This window comes from Lactuca sativa, chromosome 4, assembly GCF_002870075.4.
Source record: "Lactuca sativa cultivar Salinas chromosome 4, Lsat_Salinas_v11, whole genome shotgun sequence".
Taxonomy (NCBI): Eukaryota; Viridiplantae; Streptophyta; class Magnoliopsida; order Asterales; family Asteraceae; genus Lactuca; species Lactuca sativa.
Genome location: NC_056626.2, coordinates 65,008,434 through 65,028,219, shown reverse-complemented (window position 1 = coordinate 65,028,219; position 19,786 = coordinate 65,008,434). Strand labels below are relative to the sequence as shown.

At 35.0% G+C, this 19,786-nt stretch overlaps 2 protein-coding genes across 2 annotated transcripts; both read right to left on the bottom strand.

The window, feature by feature from the left end:
* Positions 1-8,226: 8,226 nt before the first annotated feature.
* Positions 8,227-8,859, bottom strand: LOC111890344 (kiwellin-1). The gene has a single exon (XM_023886469.1). It carries the CDS (start codon positions 8,857-8,859, stop codon positions 8,227-8,229), a length of 633 nt encoding a protein of 210 aa, XP_023742237.1.
* A 6,870-nt stretch (positions 8,860-15,729) lies between these two features.
* Positions 15,730-16,220, bottom strand: LOC128133438 (putative ripening-related protein 1). Its single transcript, XM_052770885.1, has 2 exons — positions 16,125-16,220; positions 15,730-16,041 (listed from the first exon to the last, which is right to left on the bottom strand). The coding sequence occupies exons 1-2, from the start codon at positions 16,218-16,220 to the stop codon at positions 15,730-15,732; spliced, it is 408 nt and encodes a 135-aa protein (XP_052626845.1).
* Positions 16,221-19,786: the final 3,566 nt, after the last annotated feature.

Genomic DNA, 19,786 nt, shown 5'->3' with positions numbered 1-19,786 from the left:
AGAGAACATGAATTACTGTTTTTGTAAAACAAGCATGAATCAATCGTGATATTCTAAGAGGAGAAAGACCCTTACCGGACAAGCATGACTGAGAGTCTTCTTAAGCATGGTCGACTAGCTTTCGTTTTGTCTCCATAAATCTTATGCGGTCTTGTGTCGGAATGGAATCTCAATTCCATTGTCACAAGAAAATATGTCGTGTTATTTAGATGAGAAGAAGAGAGTGGAAGAATTAGGTGTGTATACTGAAGATGGGCATCTCAACTGTGAGCTGGCGGTCATGCGGGCCCTAGGAGGCTGGCATATGAAGTTACCAATCGGTTAGAAAATCATCACTTCTTAAAAAACAAGAAGTGAGACAAATGGTGCGAAGATGATGAGTTTATGATTATCGGATGTGCTGGGATTTGGGATGTGGTATCTAATCAAGAAGCTGTCGGTGTTGCGATTACATATGGGTGATAATTTTACTGCTATTGTTGTTTTGTTTTGATAATAATCAGGTAGAGCCTGTTACGGGTTCGGGTTGCCCATGATTATGGTGGGGGGTGTTTTCTGATTTTATAAAGGGAATTAGAATGTGAAAATACATAATTATTTTTATTGTGTTTGTGGTATAGTCTATTTATAGGGCTGCTTCATATGAGTAGGAAAAAGTAGTCTAAAATTTAGTAGTGGAATTGATTCTATCATGAAAGATTATACCACTGAATGGGTTTTGTGTGTCTCTATGTGTCATATCAGTTGTTGTTTGAATCCATATACATCTAAAGGTATGTTAATAAGTGTATAACGTAATATATATTTATATGGGTTTGAATGGATAGTGGTGCTGATAAGTTTGGTGTGAACCTCTAGTCATTAGTATATATAGTTACATCAATAATTTTACAGATTACAATATCCACAAACACTACAAGAATAAGCATGTATAGGGACGAGATCTATAAGGACGACATTTGTCGTCGCTATTGGCTACCTATAGGGACGACATGTCGTTGTCAAAGAGTTGATGAATTTTTTTTGACTTTTGAGGCTACAGCGACGACTTCTCGTCTCAGTGTGTTAAGCGGGAAAGGATGTGGATTTGGCGCGTTCTTGAAACACCTGTACCCACGACTTGTCGTCCCCATAGCTTTCTATGCCCAAAATTAGGAGAGCATCCCCCTTCGTTTCATTCTTTCACGCTCAATCATCAGTCTCTTTTTCTCTCGATCGATCAATCAACATTTTTCTCCTGGCGACTTCCTGACCGACGATTAGCTTCAACACCGACGATTTTAACTACCGGCTTCATTTTCACCTCCGGTTATAAATTCTAACGAATACAAGCCCCACTCCAGCGACCTAGGTTAGTGCTTAGTGTTCAATTATTCAGAGCCTCTTCATTCCATCATCTACAAATCAGGCTTTCGGACTTGGGAGTACAGGTATTCTCCATTCATTTCTCATTATTTGTTATGTGTTTTTGAATTCGTTATGTTTTAATGTAGTCTGGAGTCATATGATCATCATAATCCCTGAATTTTTCTTTGTTGGACATATTAGAAGTACGTTTGGATTATGTTCGGTTGAGCTTAACAAATTAGAAACGTTTATGATTGAGCTTCATGAACATGACATGATTTGCCTGATAGAAATCACTCTCTGCTCGAATGATTCTTACTTCCTGATAATCAAGCTAACATGCATATAAAATTAAACTTGAAAAATTCATCTGGTATCTACATTAATATCAAATCAATTCGTGGAAATTCGAATAGCTCCAAGTCCTTTCTCTAACCCTAAAATGCGTGTCTTCTGGTAAGTCCACTGATTTAGTGTTTGAGTATTATCAAACAGTAAATTTCCCGTTGTTTTTCAACTCTTACCTGTTAACATTACAATGCTATGAAAAAGACACCAAATGTATTGGTAAAATTCTTTAACATGTTTTAGTTACTACCAAATATGATTCTAACTCTGAATTCCATGATTGTTGTCAAGATACATATAACTTCTAATACATCAAAGAGGAAGCAATCAGTTTGATAGATTGGTTCACTCCATATCATGTAAGTCCTGCTTTATATTTATCCAATCCTCCTGTAAATTATACATAAACGATAAAACAATCAGTTTGATAGATTGTTTGTTTAACCAGGAGAGGGGTAAAATTGGAACTTCGGTGTCCCCAATGTGTTCATGGGATCATAGCTGATCCACAAATTGGCTGGAGTTTTGATGAACTTCTATCAGGGGATTAATGTTGTCGATCACAAACTTCAAGCATTCTCATTGGTCCCTTTACTACCTTTCTCCAAAACACATTCAAGGTACTATGTTATATCATCTTATGAGGTCATTTGTAACTTCTTATAAATGGTCATTTGTAACTTCACATTTAAAGCAACTCTTTGTGTCTATATGTATTAAGAGCCTGCACTTATGATCTAGGCCGTGAAAGCTCAACATTCTACTCAAGGAAAAGGAGGCACTGTCATGCAGGTTTTTATAAAAACCTCCATAAGTTTCTATATCTTGTAATCTTGATTTGTGTTTCTTTTTTATAATATTGTGTTTGTATGTTTGTTTGATTAGGTTGAGCTTCGTGATGTTGATAGTGGAAACAAAGTCAATGCAAAATTTCGTACAGATGAGACAGTTAAAAGTACACAAATTTTAACTTTCTTGTATAAATTAACACAATCAAAAACATTTAATAGTGTTCTCACTTCTCATATCTTTTAATTGTTATATAGAAATATTTGTTGAAGCCAAATCTTTCACATACCTATACACAGATGAAGAAACCAACAACATTGTGTGTTGTTAGTTTTTTGTGCTTGCAGGTGTGTGGTGTTGATGACAACTTTGTTGTTATCAACCAGAAAGGGTAAAATGGTAATTTCACATTTTAAATTTCTTTGTGGTTGCAGGTGTGTGGGCAGGGGTAAGTAACTCGTAAATATCCACAAGGGTATTTTGGTAATTCCACGTGGGGGATGGTTTGTAACATGTAAAGCGTATTTTTAGTAATTTGACAGATAGTTGCTCTTCAAAGAGCCAAAAGGAGAAACATGGAACGTTTAGTTTTGGCATGTGGTGGTGAAGCTGTTAATTATGTGGACGATTTAGCCCCTGATGTTCTTGGATGGGAAGAAAGGTATACCTTTGTTGAGAATGTAAGACATCCAAACTCTTGCACAATCTTAATTAAAGGTAATTAAAATTTTCATTTTTTTATTTTAAAAATCTTAATTCAATTTTGTTTTTTTAATGGTGATAATTGTTTTATTTTATATTATTATTAAAGGACCAAATGACCACATGATTGCACAAATCAAGGATGCTGTTAGAGATGGCCTGTGATCAGTAAAAAACACCATTGAAGATGAGGTAGTTGTTATAGTAAGAACACTGTTGACTTTTTGACTTTAATTAAATTAAGCTTTATATATGTAAAAATTATATTTTCTAACATATTTATTATTTAATATGTATTTCAGGGTGCTGGTGCTTTTGAGGTTGTTGTCAGACAACATTTGATTAATGAAGTGAAGAAAACTGTTAAAGGGGGTAAATTGGACAATTTATTCTCATCATTTGTAGCTTTTTTAATCCATGTGAACCAAGTGTTAATTAGTTTTATATATTTTTGGTGGTCATTTTTGTCACACCCCGAAAACCAGAGGCGGAAACATTTCCGGGGTTGACTCCACGTTGAGTATCAAATCTAATGTACATAGTAATCACAGTAAACAGCCATTACATTACATATATTTGAAAGTTTACATTTGGTTCAAAAGGTAAATTGTACAAGAGTTATACATATATCATATGAACAAAAGTTGAGACGAGTCTTCTGAGCACTCCGTCTTCACCAAAAGATATCGTCGGGTACCTGTCTAACTTGGACCTGAGAATACAAGCAGTTTGAAAATCAGCATAAAGCTGGTGAGTTCATAAGCGGTTTTGTTTTATGAAAATGTATCGGTTTCCTTTAGTTTTCCAAAAATGTTTGTTATCCAAGAAAATCTCATATTTTCTTATGTAAAGTTAGTTTGGTTATCTTTCGTTACAGTTCAGTTACGCGTTATATGTTAACCCCAGGAAAATCCCATATTTTCCTAAAAGCAAGATTGATTGAATAACACAGAGTATAGTTTAATACACAAAACTATATATTGAGGATCATGGGATTACTATCCCGAATTAGATATGAAATACTTTGATATACACGAATTGTAGATAGAAAGTAGTTTGAAAACCTTGGGATTATCATCCCGAACTAGTTACAAGATCGTTTGATATACTTGAAATTATAGATTGAAAACCACGGGACTACTATCCCGAACTAGATATAAGATTGTTTGATAAAACCATGGGATCACTATCCCGAACTAGGTATAAGATAGATGGATAAAGCCATGGGATTATTATCCCGTACTAGATATAGTTTCAAACCATGGGATTAGCATCCCGTACAAGATATAGATTGAAATCATGGGACTATCATCCCGTACTAGATATAAGATATATACATACTGAAAACCATGGGAATAACATTCCACACTAGATACAAGTTCGATAGACTGAAAACCATGGGACTACCATCCCGGACTAGATATAAATTCTAAAACCAAAGCTGTGAATAAACTTATATTAATACATATTGTGAGTCAGGTAACCATGCTGATACGACAACGAGACCTCCTTGACGTTTGTCAGACGTCGGACGATATCCAGAATTTGTCACCCCAGGCGTGCCCGCCTAACTGTAGCTAGCAGTTAAGGTGTGGGATTGTCAGTCCCGAATAGATCCATTCACGAATTCCTCGCTCTCCCTCCAGGAGACTCTGGTTACACTTCCGGGGAGGATTTACTGATCATCCATAAAGGGTAGTGACGAACTCACAAGCTAGTACTAAACTATTCACAGGGTTCTCATACGATATCAAACATACAAAAGATTATGAAACATAATACATTGAATATAGATACATACAATGAAACTATCTGGAAATACAATCAAATGATACGGAGATAAACTGAATCAGACATAGTTTATCAAATAACTTTATACACATATCAGTACATGATAAAATGAACGCTAAAGACCCCAAATTATTCCCATAATAATTTGATTAGTTTGGTTATTTTCTTAACTAAAATCCATTTAGTTGTAATTGATAAATCATCCCTTATGCTCAGCATAATACATACGGAGTAAAAGTGTTTATAAATTTGCCAGATATTATTTGAAACACATCAACGTTATGTTTTTGAAAACAATTATAGTTTGCTTGTATTCCCCCCCTGAAAACATTGAAAAACACGGAAAAAGCGTAGGGGTATGAACTCACCGGACGAGAAACGTGACGATTTCGGACGCTAAACGATGGTACGGGACTTGCAAACGCACAAGGTTCCTAAGTATAATACAAAGATACACATTTGTATCTAATTAGGACTTAGATTATTTAATTGTTAGGGACCAACACTTTTAGTCGCGGAAACACCCCATTACAAGTGTTTGGAGGGACCCGGGTGGCGTTTGGGGACACATATAGCTAGGATATTGAATTGGGACTTCAAGAGTAAACTCTTTGGGGAGTTTACGGCCCTAATGACCCCCTCCCCATGAGTTTACGGCCGTAAAATCATGGTGGGGTGATTTATGGTGCAAATTGGCTTGAAACACTTAAGGGAAAATTTCAAGGTTTGGTTTAAGGGCTTGGAATGAATTTTAAACACCAAATGACTTACTTAAGGGAGTTTACGGCCTAGCATAGGTCTCATGGCCGTAAACTCCTATATACCCATGAATAATTGTGTTATTGATTCCAAACAAATCACATGTGATTGCTAAAATTGTTCCAAGGCCTTACATGAATTTTATGGTACTTTTGAGGTGTTTTTGGAGTTTACGGCCTATGAGACCCCCCTCATGCCCGTAAACTCTCCTAGAGAGGGATTCATTATGTTTTAAGGCCAAAAACTTGTTTGTAAACACTTCTAAAAATTATTCTAAGGCTTTAGGGGTGTTAAAGTGGCTTTCTAACACCTTAAATTGAATTTACACCCAAGGTTGAGGAGTTTACGGCCCAAGTACATGCCTTGGCCGTAAACTCATGTAAATCCCCCAAAATTTATGTTTAAAGTGTTCCAAGGCTAAAGCAATTATTCTAGAAGTCATATCCATGTCTTGTTGAGGTTTAGGAAGGGTTTAAGGGCTTAAAAACCCTATAATTATGAGTTTACGGCCTAAACACCATCCTTGGCCATAAACTCATATACAAGTCTCCATATTATAGTTTAAGGCATTGTAGGTCCATTCCATAAAGCCATCTATCCATATCTAAGGTCCAATTGTGGTTTGGAAGGGTTTTATTGCTCCAAAAACCCATTTCATATGAGTTCACGGCCTAGGACTATTCCAGGGCCTTAAACTCATGAATGTGGTCCTATTCCATGTTTTGAACTCGAATTTGAAGGCTAGGGAGGTTACATATCAAGTTAGGGAAGGTACCTCAAAGATTTGGAGCCTAAAATTGATGATTTGGACCCTTAAACTTGGATTTTAGGAGAGAGGTTAGAGAGAGAGTAGAGAGAGGAAGAAAAAGCTTCAAATGAATGTTTAAACACGTTTATATAGGTCCTAAAACTTGGACACGGTGGAATTCTACCCGATACCGGCCTTAAACGGGTTTTAGGTCGCACCCGATTAAGTTTCCGTCACCCGGCGGGGACGTTTCTAAGCTTTTTAAAATAAATGTTTTTGGGCTAGTTTCATGAGTTCCTAAAGGGTTTGGACACTCATTGGATTATAATAAACATATAAATTTATTTAATTTAACCCAAAACGGAAACGAAACAAATTGATTAACAGCGTATTTTACGGGTAGAACGGGTTTTTTCGACAATGGAAAACTTCGGGTTGTTACAATTTTAGCGTGCTCAGCTTAGTGTTCAAGCTTTTGCGGATTCTCTTCTTATTGTGCCAAAGACACTTGCTGAAAATTCTGGACTTGATACACAAGACGTCATAATTTCTTTGACTGTAATTCCCATTATACCCTTGGTCTCTCTTTTCTTTTTTCCTTTCTTTTCATATAATAAAGTCTCTCTTACTTAATTTGATTAGGGGGAGCATGATAATGGGAATGTTGTTGGATTAAATCAACACGCAGGCGATCCAATTGACCCTCAGATGGAGGGCATTTTCGACAATTACGCTGTCAACCGCCAAATCATCAACTCAGCGTATACCTATAAAAACTTTTGCTACTTTCTTATTTTCCTTTTTTTAAGTTAAATGTAGAAAAAAAAGAGAATAAATATATAGCTTACCATTTTTTTTTGTTTTGTAGATCGGTGATTGCATCACAACTGTTAGGAAGAAGTTATCCGTGCAGGGCGTAACATGAAAAAGCCAACTTAAGGTGTTTGTTTGTTTAGATCAAGCACAAAGAAATTTAAAATGTGAAATTATCTTGTTTTTTAATAGGGTTTGAGCATGTTTTTGGTAGCCACATTGGCATTGCAAAAAAGTTGGGGAAATATTTTTGTAGCGAAATTTGTTCAATAAGTATGCATAGTGTTTCGTGGTAGATTTGTTATTTATTACCACAATCCATAGATATTTAATGGACATTTTTTTTGTTATTTGTTGTTTTAAGTTATTTCATTGAAATGAAAACATAGGGATCTATACAGTTGTAAATTTACTGATTTATCAATTTTGTGATGTGACAACTACACTTGTAAATTTACTGATTTATCAATTTTGTGATGTGACAACTGAGAAAATATAGAGAAACAAAGAGTTGTATGGGCATACCTATAGAGACGACATGTCGTTTCTATAGGTATATCTATAGAGACGACATGTCGTCTCTAAAGGTGCATCTACCACGACAACATACTGTTGCTAAAGAGTAAGGGGAGTCGATTACATCTCTATCTATGGAGACAACATGTTGTGTTTATAGATATACCTATAGAGACAACATGTCGTCTCTATAGCTTCATCTATGGAGACCAACAAAGTGTAGCGACGAACAAGGATAGGACGACATGTCATCTCTAAAGGATACCTATTGTGACGATATTTATAGCGACGGCCGACGGCCAAAAAGATCTGCTGCGACGGGGCTATGAGGACGAGAGTTGTAGGGACGACATGTCCTCCCAGACACCTATTGGGACGCCTTTTTTAACCTATAGAGACGACATTTGTTGTCCCTAAAGGTCCTGTTTCTTGTAGTGAAATAACAGAAACAGAAATAGTATTTGATGTTTTAAAAGGAGAGCTAGATTAACATCACTCTGTGGACAGGTAATATCCAAATCTCCCCAGTTATCCTCAGATACCCCTAAGGCCTTCCACACTGCTTTGGAAGCATCAACAATATTATTAGTGCAAGGTGGTAGATAGTCATGATCATCATCGCACCCCATAGTAGAGTCACACTCATCCACAACCATTGCCTTTACACTCCTCCCATTTCCATTGATGGTAATATACTTGTGGCACCTATCCCCTCCCTTGTACCATCCAGTTGACAGCGCCACAACTGGTGTGTCATCAGAGTGGTATTGGTTGTCACACTCCGACGGACCACCACCATCACCTCCCTTTTGGAAACTGTTTATTGTCAGTGTTGCTTTAGTATCGCCTGTCACTGGAGGCGAGCATGTATACGTGGTGTAAAACTTACCTTGGACACAACAATCCGAGTTGTTCTCACGGTTGCATTCTCCTGGAGGCGGTTTTCTTCCCCGGATACCACCACTTGGTTTGCATGTCTGAGCATTGATCTCCAATGAAGTCGTTGCCAGGAGAACCAAGAGCAGAAAAAAACCGAAATTCTTCATTGCCTTTTTGATGTTGCTAGTTACTATTTACAATGTTGTTGGATGAGTAGCAAGGCAAATGGGTTGTACTAATATAGCCTTTTGCTTAACAAAGAGCCAAGATAATAGTCAACTCTGTTGTATTTTTTTTTTTTCAACTGAATGTTGTTCTACGCCAATAAAACATCCTTTGGATATTCACTTTCCCATTTAAGAAAACCAAGTAATTTTTAGTGCACGGACATACTACAATATTGCCCATTATGCTAGCTGCATGTTGTGTGTAATTTTGTCTCATTGTTGATTTATAAAGTATATCTAAAATTACAGCGACTATTATTTTATTTGGGGAAAATATTTTCCATTGATTCTGTAAAAAATAATAGTTTCAAAATTTTACCAATCTAACCGCATATTTCTCTTGTATATTAAACATGCAGGTAAAATCATGTTAATATAATTGATACTCCATATTGCTTAATTAGTACGTAACATTACACATCATTCCACATAATTAACCATGACCTTATCATATTACGTTTTAACCTGGCCTTTGGTTCTTGCATCAAAGTAAATGTACTATATATCAAGCTGTACATATACATTTGGTACAAATATAGAAATACTGACATTAAGAGTCCTTTCGATAGTATTCAGCAGTTAACGTTCCACGCACACAGGCTTTGATGCGGGTTGACACGTGCCGTTGAGATGGTGCGGTTTACTATTCAGTTTTCAATATTTGAAATTTTTGATTCCAACTTCTTAGTTATCTTGTAATTATATTTCTATCTCTATCATGTACGTTTGTTCTAGCAAATTTATAGATTTGAGTGTCTTTAAATATCACGGGCCGACACTAACTTATTACATAAAAATAGTGTAAATAATTATCCTAATACTATTTCACCTTACGGTACACCATTTTTTGAACTAAAAATGTATCCCATAGTAAGTTCCCTTTTTTAGATTTATATGGATTGTCAAAAATATCCTATGAGTTATTAGCTTTCAATATATCTATTTACAATTTTTGGTTATATAATCTAAATAAAATATTTTATAAAAAAAAATATAACCATCCACATTATTAATTCAAATTATGTTAATCTTTTAAAATGACAATTGCTAAATAAAATAATTATATTCGAAACATAAAGATAAGTTGGTGATGAGTGAGAAACAAATAAATTACATTAATTTGTTTTATAACGACATTGGATATATGGAAGAATTGTGTCGGGGTGAAGAACAAAATTGTCGCCAACGAATTGTTGTGGGTGCCATAGTGGGAGTAGGGTTAGTAGTGAATCTCACAATAAAATAAAAGATAATAAGAATTAGAAAAATACAAAATAATCTGTAAAGACAATATACTATTTTAATGTCGGGTAGGAAGGTATTGTGGTATAATAGAATATCAAAAAGATAGTCTAGGTGCAAAAGCATAAAAAACATAATAGATATGAACAGATTACAAAAATAGAAATTTTGACCAAACCAATTAATATAATCTACTAAAATTTGAATACATGTTTATTTGGCATGGTTATTTAATACACACATGAGACGGTTAACTATATATGCATGATACACTCAAAAGCGTTAACTTATATATACATACTTTCGCTGATCTACGCTCCCACAATAAATTCTAACTTATTTAAATTTTGTTTAATATGATACAGACCCCTAAATTGAATCATAAAATACTGACTTGAAAGCCATGTTTTTTTTTCAAATATCAAAATTAATATCCCAACTATCTTGTCTGAAATTTAGGAATACTTTTCTGGACTTTATGTTCCGGTGTGATTCTCGATTTATTCAAATTTCGTTAAACTGATTATGTTTAAATTTCATTATCAATTCCCAACTATCTATGTGTGAATTTTTTTTAATACCCTACAATACGTCAAGTTCCGTTATTATTTTTGATTAATTCATAAGAATAAACTATATTTGATTGAATATGGTCGTGGCTCTTCTCTCTTTGGATGAGTATTTTAGTAGTAGTCTTTACTGGATTTAAGTTGTAGGCTGTTGTTTGAGGGTGAAGAAGACTTTCATGTTATTTTCTATAAAACAAAATGAACTTAAGGGTAATTCATTAAAAATAGGCAAACAAGTTTTCTATTTTAAATTGGATTGGAAGTTTATATAATTAGACGATAGAACAATTAATTTAGGTTATAGAGATCATATGTATAATTGTTAAAATATGTATTTTAATCTTTATGGTTTCATGATGGAAGGCTTGTTGTGGAGAGCATTTGATACATTACAGTTGAATGTTAGATAATTTTGTTTAATTGAGCCTCAACACTGTGAAACCACTAGAAATCTTGGGATCTCCCTTGGTTAATTATTTTTACAAACACAATTGATATCTCTGAAATGAGTTTACACATGCTAGTTTGGTTGTTTCAGTTGCATACCTACTATCTTGTTTAGCCTACTAGACATGATATACAGAGTCAATCTTGCGTGATTTGCATGTATCTCGTAGACGAATGCATACTTATTTACTCTTTTATACAGTGTAGGCTGTATACACCGTCTCAAAACCATACTCCCCCCACGGAGAATGATTCAACCCAAAAAAGAGATCAAGAAGTCTCACAAAGACATGGGAAGCCTAATGAAAAGCGAACTAAGATGAACGCATCATATGTCAAAATGACCACTCAAAGTTCCATTTTCGTTCTATGCCCTTTTTGATAGCCATTACGACTCCGTAACAGCATCATACTTGAAAAAATCATGCCATGAAATTATTCTTTCAAGATTATAATCATTATGCATAATTTAACCATTTTTAAAGGAAGTAAACCCTCCCATTGCAAAGCCTTTCTACTAGCCGACCAAACCCTCACTGACTAAAGCAACATTATCAATTACTATAGGACAGTCATATTAACTGTTTTCATCCTTGTACATCAACTGTAAATCGTTAATGTCAGTTTTGAGATTTGAAACCCTTAGAATATAACTTTCACAAGCTTTAGAATAAAGAGAAAGGCCCCTTTAGCAGCTCTTTCCAAGAGATAGGAGTATCACTCATTCTTTGCTCAATAAGGAAGTTTAAACACATATTGCTTTAATTAGAAAAGCATCGATCATTAGTGATGCTCTCCCGAGAATCTCCTGTGAGAACAACATAGAAATCATGGAATACAATTTTTGTAAAACAAGCCTGAATCAATCGTGATATTCCACGACGAGAATCACACGCTTACCGGAAAATCATGACTGAGAGACTTCTTAAGCAGGGTCGACTAGCTTTCGTTTTCGTCTCCATAAATCTAGTGCAGTCTTGTGTCGGGATTGAATCGCAATTCCATTGTCACAAGAAGATATGCCATGTTATTTAGATGAAAAGAAGAGAGTGGAACAATTAGGTGTGTATACTGAAGATTGGGGTCTCAACTGTGAGCGCAGGCAGTCATACCGACCCTAGGAGGCTGGCATATGGAGTTATCGGTCGGTTAGAAAATCATCCCTTCATATGTCAAAATGACCACTGCAAGTTCCATTTTCCTTATGTGCCATTTTCGACAGTCATTTCGGCTCCGTAACAAGATCATACTTAAAAAATCACGCATTGAAATTATTCTTTCAATATTATGAGCTCCCACAATCATTATACATAATTTAATCATTTTTAAAGGATGTAGCCCTTCCCATTGCAAAGCCTTTATGCTAGCTTACCAAACCCTCACTAACTAAAGTAGCATCATCAATTACTATGGGACAACCACATTAATTGTTTTAATTTTCGTACATCCATTGTAAATCGTTAATGCCGGTTTTCGAGATTTTAAACCCTTAGAAGACAACTTTCACAAGCTTTAGAGTAAAAAGAAAGGGCCTTTTAGCACCTCTTTCCAAGAGATAGGAGTATCGCTCACTCTCTGCTTAATAAGAAAGTGGAAACACATATTCCTTTAATTAGAAAAGCATAGATCATTAGTGATGTTCTCTTGAGAATCTCTTGGGAGAACAACAAAGAAAACACGAAATACTGTTTTTGTAAAACAAGCATGAATTAATCGTGATATTCTACGAGGAAAATCATACGCTTACCGGAAAACCATGACTGAGAGTCCTCTTAAGCATGGTCGACTAGATTTCATTTTGTCTCCATCAATCTAGTGTTGTCTTGTGTCAGAATGGAATCGCAATTCCATTGTCAGAAGAAGATATGCCATGTTATTTAGATGAGAAGAAGAGAGTGGAAGAATTAGGTGTGTATACTAAAGATGGGCATCTCAACTGTGAGCTAGCTGTCATGCAGGCCCTAGGAGGCTGGCATATGAAGTTACCAATCGGTTAGAAAATCATCCCTTCTTAGAAAAAAAAGAAGTTAGACAAATGGTGTTCAGCGAAGATGATGAGTTTATGATTATCGGATGTGCTGGGATTTGGCATGTGGTATCAAATCAAGAAGTTGTCGGTGTTGCGAATACCTATGAGTGATAATTTTACTGCTATTCTGGTTTTGTTTTGATAATAATCACGCCGAGTCTTTTACGGGTTCGTGTCGCCCGTGATTATGGTGCGGGGTGTTGTCTGATCGCATAAAGGGTGTTGTCTGATTGCATAAAGGGAATTAGAATGTGAAATTACATATATATATATATATATATATATATATATATATATATATATATATATATATATATATATATATATATATATATATATATATATTAGTGTGTTCGTGGTAAAGTCTATTTGTAAGGCTGCTTCATATGAGTTGGAAAAAGTAGCCTATAATTCTGTAGTGGAATTGAATCTACCATGAAAGATTATAGCACTGAATGTTTTTTTTTTGTCTCTTTGTGTGTCATATCCGTTGTTGTTTGAATACATATACATCTATTGGTATGTTAATATCTGTATAACATAGCATATGCATATATGGGTTTGAATGGATTGGTGCTCATTAGATTGGTGTGAACCTCTAGTCATTAGTATATATAGTTACATCAATACCTTTACAGATTAATATCTTTGAAATGAGTTTACACATGCTAGTTTGGTTCTTTCAGTTGCAGACCCACTATCTTGTTTATCTTACTAGACGTGATATATAAAGTAAATCTTACTTGATTTGAATCAATGTCGTGGACTAATGCATACATATTCAGCTTTTAGTACGTTGTAATTTTTCTAGAGAGTCTCAAAACTTTACCACCCCAACCCCCACCCCGTGCGCGCGACAAAATTCAACCCAAACATGAGACCGAGAAGTTTCACATAGACATCGGAACCCTCACGCAAAGCAAACTAAGATGAACACATCGTATGTCAAAATGACCACTCCAAACTAGGATGAACACATCGTGCGCGCGACAAAATTCAACCCAAACATGAGACCGAGAATTTTCACATAGACATCGGAACCCTCACACAAAGCAAACTAAGATGAACACATCATATGTTAAAATGACCACTCCAAGTTCCATTTTTCTTTTATGCAATTTTTGATGGCCATTACGGTTCCGTAACAACATCATACTTGAAAACTCACGCCATGAAATTATTCTTTCAAGATTACGAGCTCCCACAATCACCGTACAAAAGTTTATCATTTTTAAAGGATGTAAAACATTCCCATTACAAAGCCTTTCTACTACCAAACCCTCACTAACTAAAGTAGCGTCATCAATTACTATGGGACAATCGCATTAACTGTTTTCGTACATAAATTTTAAGTCGTTAACGCCGGTTTTAGAGATTTAAAACCCTTAGAATACAACTTTCACAAGCTTTTGATTAAAGAGAAATGGCATTTAGCACCTCTTTCCAAGAGATAGGAGTATCGCTCACTCTCTGCTCAATAAGAAAGTGGAATTACAAATTGCTTTAATTAGAAAAGCATCAATCATTACTGCTGCTCTCCTGAGAATCTCTTGCGAGAACAACAAAGAGAACATGAAATACTGTTTTTTTAAAACAAGCATGAATCAATCGTGATATTCTAAGAGGAGAAAGACCCTTACCGGAAAACCATGACTGAGAGTCTTCTTAAGCATGGTCGACTAGCTTTCGTTTTGTCTCCATCAATCTTATGCGGTCTTGTGTCGGAATGGAATCTCAATTCCATTGTCACAAGAAAATATGCCGTGTTATTTAGATGAGAAGAAGAGAGAGGAAGAATTAGGTGTGTATACTGAAGATGGGCATCTCAACTGTGAGCTGGCGGTCATGCGGGCCCTAGGAGGCTGGCATATGAAGTTAACAATCAGTTAGAAAATCATCCCTTCTTAAAAAACAAGAAGTGAGACAAATGGTGTTGAGCGAAGATGAGGAGTTTATGATTATCAGATGTGCTGGGATTTGGGATGTGGTATCAAATCAAGAAGCTGTCGGTGTTGCGACTTCATATGGGTGATAATTTTACTGCTACTGTGGTTTTGTTTTGATAAGAATCAGGTAGAGTCTGTTACGGGTTCGGGTTGCCCGTGATTATGGTGGGGGGTGTTGTCTGATTTCATAAAGGGAATTAGAATGTGAAAATACATAATTATTTTTATTGTGTTTGTGGTAAAGTCTATTTGTAGGGCTGCTTCATATGAGTAGGAAAAAGTAGTCTAAAATTTAGTAGTGGAATTGATTCTATCATGAAAGATTATACCACTGAATGTGTTTTGTGTGTCTCCGTGTGTCATATCAGTTGTTGTTTGAATCCATATACATCTAAAGGTATGTTAGTAAGTGTATAACGTAATATATATTTATATGGGTTTGAATGGATAGTGGTGCTGATAAGTTTGGAGTGAACCTCTAGTCATTAGTATATATAGTTACATCAATAATTTTACAGATTACAATATCAGAAACAGAAATAGTATTTGATGTTTTAAAAGGAGAGCTAGATTAACATCACTCTGTCCAGGTAATATCCAAATCTCCCCAGTTATCCTCGGATACCCCTAAGGCCTTCCACACTGCTTTAGAAGCATCAACAATATTATTAGGGCAAGGTGGTTGATAGTCATGATCATCATCGCACCCCATAGTAGAGTCACACTCATCCACAACCATTGCCTTTACACTCCTCCCATTTCCATTGATGGTAATATACTTGTGGCACCTATCCCCTCCCTTGTACCATCCAGTTGACAGCGCCACAACTGGTGTGTCATCAGAGTGGTATTGGTTGTCACACTCCGACGGACCACCACCATCACCTCCCTTTTGGAAACTGTTTATTGTCAGTGTTGCTTTAGTATCGCCTGTCACTGGAGGCGAGCATGTATACGTGGTGTAAAACTTACCTTGGACACAACAATCCGAGTTGTTCTCACGGTTGCATTCTCCTGGATGCGGTTTTCTTCCCCGGATACCACCACTTGGTTTGCATGTTTGAGCATTGATCTCCAATGAAGTTGTTGCCAGGAGAACCAAGAACAGAAAAAAACGAAATTCTTCATTGCCTTTTAGATGTTGCTAGTTACCGTTTACAATGCTCTTGGATGAGTAGCAAGACAAATGGGTTATGCTAATATAGCCTTTTGCTTAACAAAGAGACAAGATAATAGTCAACTCTGTTGTATTTTTTTTTTTTTTTCAACTGAATGTTGTTCTACGCCAATAAAACATCCTTTGGATATTCACTTTCCCATTTAAGAAAACCAAGTAATTTTTAGTGCACGGACATACTACATTGTTGTCCATTATGCTAGCTGCATGTTGTGTGTAATTTTGTCTCCTTGTTACTTTATAAAGTATATCTAAAATTACAGCGACTATTATTTTATTTGGGGTAAATATTTTCCATTGATTCTGTAAAAATAATAGTTTCAAAATTTTACCAATCTAACCGCATATTTCTCTTGTATATTAAACATGCAGGTAAAATCATGTTAATATAATTGATACTCCATATTGCTTAATTAGTACGTAACATTACTCATCATTCCACATAATTAACCATGACCTTATCATATTACGTTTTAACCTGGCCTTTGGTTCTTGCATCAAAGTAAATGTACTATATATCAAGCTGTACATATACATTTGGTACAAATATAGAAATACTGACATTAAGAGTCCTTTCGCTAGTATTCCGCAGTTAACATTCCACGCACATAGGCTTGATTGCGGGTTGACACGTGCCGTTGAGATGGTGCGGTTTACTATTCAGTTTTCAATATTTGAAAATTTGATTCCTACTTGTTAGTTATCTTGTAATTATATTTCTATCTTTATCATGTACGTTTGTTCTAGCAAATTTATAGATTTGAGTGTCTTTAAATATCACGGGCCGACACTAACTTATTACATAAAAATAGTGTAAATAATTATCCTAATACTATTTCACCTTACGGTACACCATTTTTTGAACTAAAAATGTATCCCATAGTAAGTTCCCTTTTTTAGATTTATATGGATTGTCAAAAATATCCTATGAGTTATTAGCTTTCAATATATCTATTTACAATTTTTGGTTATATAATCTAAATAAAATATTTTATAAGAATTAGAAAAATACAAAATAATCTGTAAGCACAATATACTATTTTAATGTCGGGTAGGAACCGTATTGTGGTATAATAGAATATCAGAAAGATAGTCTAGGTGCAAAAGAATAAAAAACATAATAAATATGAACAGATTACAAAAATAGAAATTTTGACCAAACCAATTAATATAATCTACTAAAATTTGAATACATGTTTATTTGGCATGGTTATTTAATACACACATGAGACCGTTAACTATATATGCATGATACACTCAAAAGCGTTAACTTATATATACATACTTTCGCTGATTTACGCTCCCACAATAAATTCTAACTTATTTTCAATTATATTTAATATGATACAGACCCCTAAATTGAATCATAAAATACTGACTTGAAAGCCATTTGTTTTTATCAAAAATGAAAATTAATATCCCAACTATCTTGTCTGAAATTTAGGAATACTTTTCAGGACTTTATGTTCCGGTGTGATTCTCAATTTATTCAAATTTCGTTAAACTGATTATGTTTAAATTTCATTATCAATTCCCAACTATCTATGTGTGAATTTTTTTTAATACCCTACAATACGTCAAGTTCCGTTATTATTTTTGATTAATTCATAAGAATAAACAATATTTGATTGAATATGGTCGTGGCTCTTCTCTCTTTGGATGAGTATTTTAGTAGTAGTTTTTACTGGATTTAAGTTGTAGGCTGCTGTTTGAGGGTGAAGAACACTTTCATGTTATTTTCTATAAAGCAAAATGAACTTAAGGGTAATTCATTAAAAATAGGCAAACAAGTTTTCTATTTTAAATTGGATTGGAAGTTTATATAATTAGACGATAGAACAATTAATTTAGGTTATAGAGATCATATGTATAATTGTTAAAATATGTATTTTAATCTTTATGGTTTCATGATGGAAGGCTTGTTGTGGAGAGCATTTGATACATTACAGTTGAATGTTAGATAATTTTGTTTAATTGAGCCTCAACACTGTGAAACCACTAGAAATCTTGGGATCTCCCTTGGTTAATTATTTTTACAAACACAATTGATATCTCTGAAATGAGTTTACACATGCTAGTTTGGTTGTTTCAGTTGCATACCTACTATCTTGTTTAGCCTACTAGACATGATATATAGAGTCAATCTTGCGTGATTTGCATGTATCTCGTAGACGAATGCATACTTATTCACTCTTTTATACAGTGTAGGCTGTATACACCGTCTCAAAACCATACTCCCCCCACGGAGAATGATTCAACCCAAACAAAAGATCAAGAAGTCTCACAAAGACATGGGAAGCCTAATGAAAAGCGAACTAAGATGAACGCATCATATGTCAAAATGACCACTCAAAGTTCCATTTTCGTTCTATGCCCTTTTTGACAGCCATTGCGACTCCGTAACAGCATCATACTTGAAAAAATCATGCCATGAAATTATTCTTTCAAGATTATAATCATTATGCATAATTTAACCATTTTTAAAGGAAGTAAACCCTCCCATTGCAAAGCCTTTCTACTAGCCGACCAAACCCTCACTGACTAAAGCAACATTATCAATTACTATAGGACAGTCATATTAACTGTTTTCATCCTTGTACATCAACTGTAAATCGTTAATGTCAGTTTTGAGATTTGAAACCCTTAGAATATAACTTTCACAAGCTTTATAATAAAGAGAAAGACCCCTTTAGCACCTCTTTCCAAGAGATAGGAGTATCACTCATTCTTTGCTCAATAAGGAAGTTTAAACACATATTGCTTTAATTAGAAAAGCATCGATCATTAGTGATGCTCTCCCGAGAATCTCCTGTGAGAACAACATAGAAATCATGGAATACTATTTTTGTAAAACAAGCATGAATCAATCGTGATATTCCACGACGAGAATCACACGCTTACCGGAAAATCATGACTGAGAGACTTCTTAAGCAGGGTCGACTAGCTTTCGTTTTTGTCTCCATAAATCTAGTGCAGTCTTGTGTCGGGATTGAATCGCAATTTCATTTTCACAAGAAGATATGCCATGTTATTTAGATGAAAAGAAGAGAGTGGAACAATTAGGTGAGTATACTGAAGATTGGGGTCTCAACTGTGAGCGCAGGCAGTCATACCGACCCTAGGAGGCTGGCATATGGAGTTACCAATCGGTTAGAAAATCATCCCTTTATATGTCAAAATGACCACTGCAAGTTCCATTTTCCTTCTTTGCCATTTTTTACGGTCATTGCGGCTTTGTAAAAAGATCATACTTCAAAAATCACGCATTGAAATTATTCTTTCAATATTATGAGCTCCCACAATCATTTTGTATAATTTAATCATTTTTAAAGGATGCAGCCCTTCCCATTGCAAAGCCTTTCTGCTAGCTTACCAAACCCTCACTAACTAAAGTAGCATCATCAATTACTATGGGACAACCGCATTAATTGTTTCAATTTTCGTACATCCATTGTAA

Excerpts from the sequence above, each read along its gene's own strand:
- LOC128133438 (XM_052770885.1), bottom strand. The coding sequence starts at position 16,220 with ATGCTCAAACATGCAAACCAAGTGGTGGTATCCGGGGAAGAAAACCGC. Across the intron at positions 16,042-16,124 it reads CTCGGATTGTTGTGTCCAAG|GGAGGTGATGGTGGTGGTCC; the intron begins GTAAGTTTTACA and ends AGTTTCCAAAAG.
- LOC111890344 (XM_023886469.1), bottom strand. The coding sequence starts at position 8,859 with ATGAAGAATTTCGGTTTTTTTCTGCTCTTGGTTCTCCTGGCAACGACT.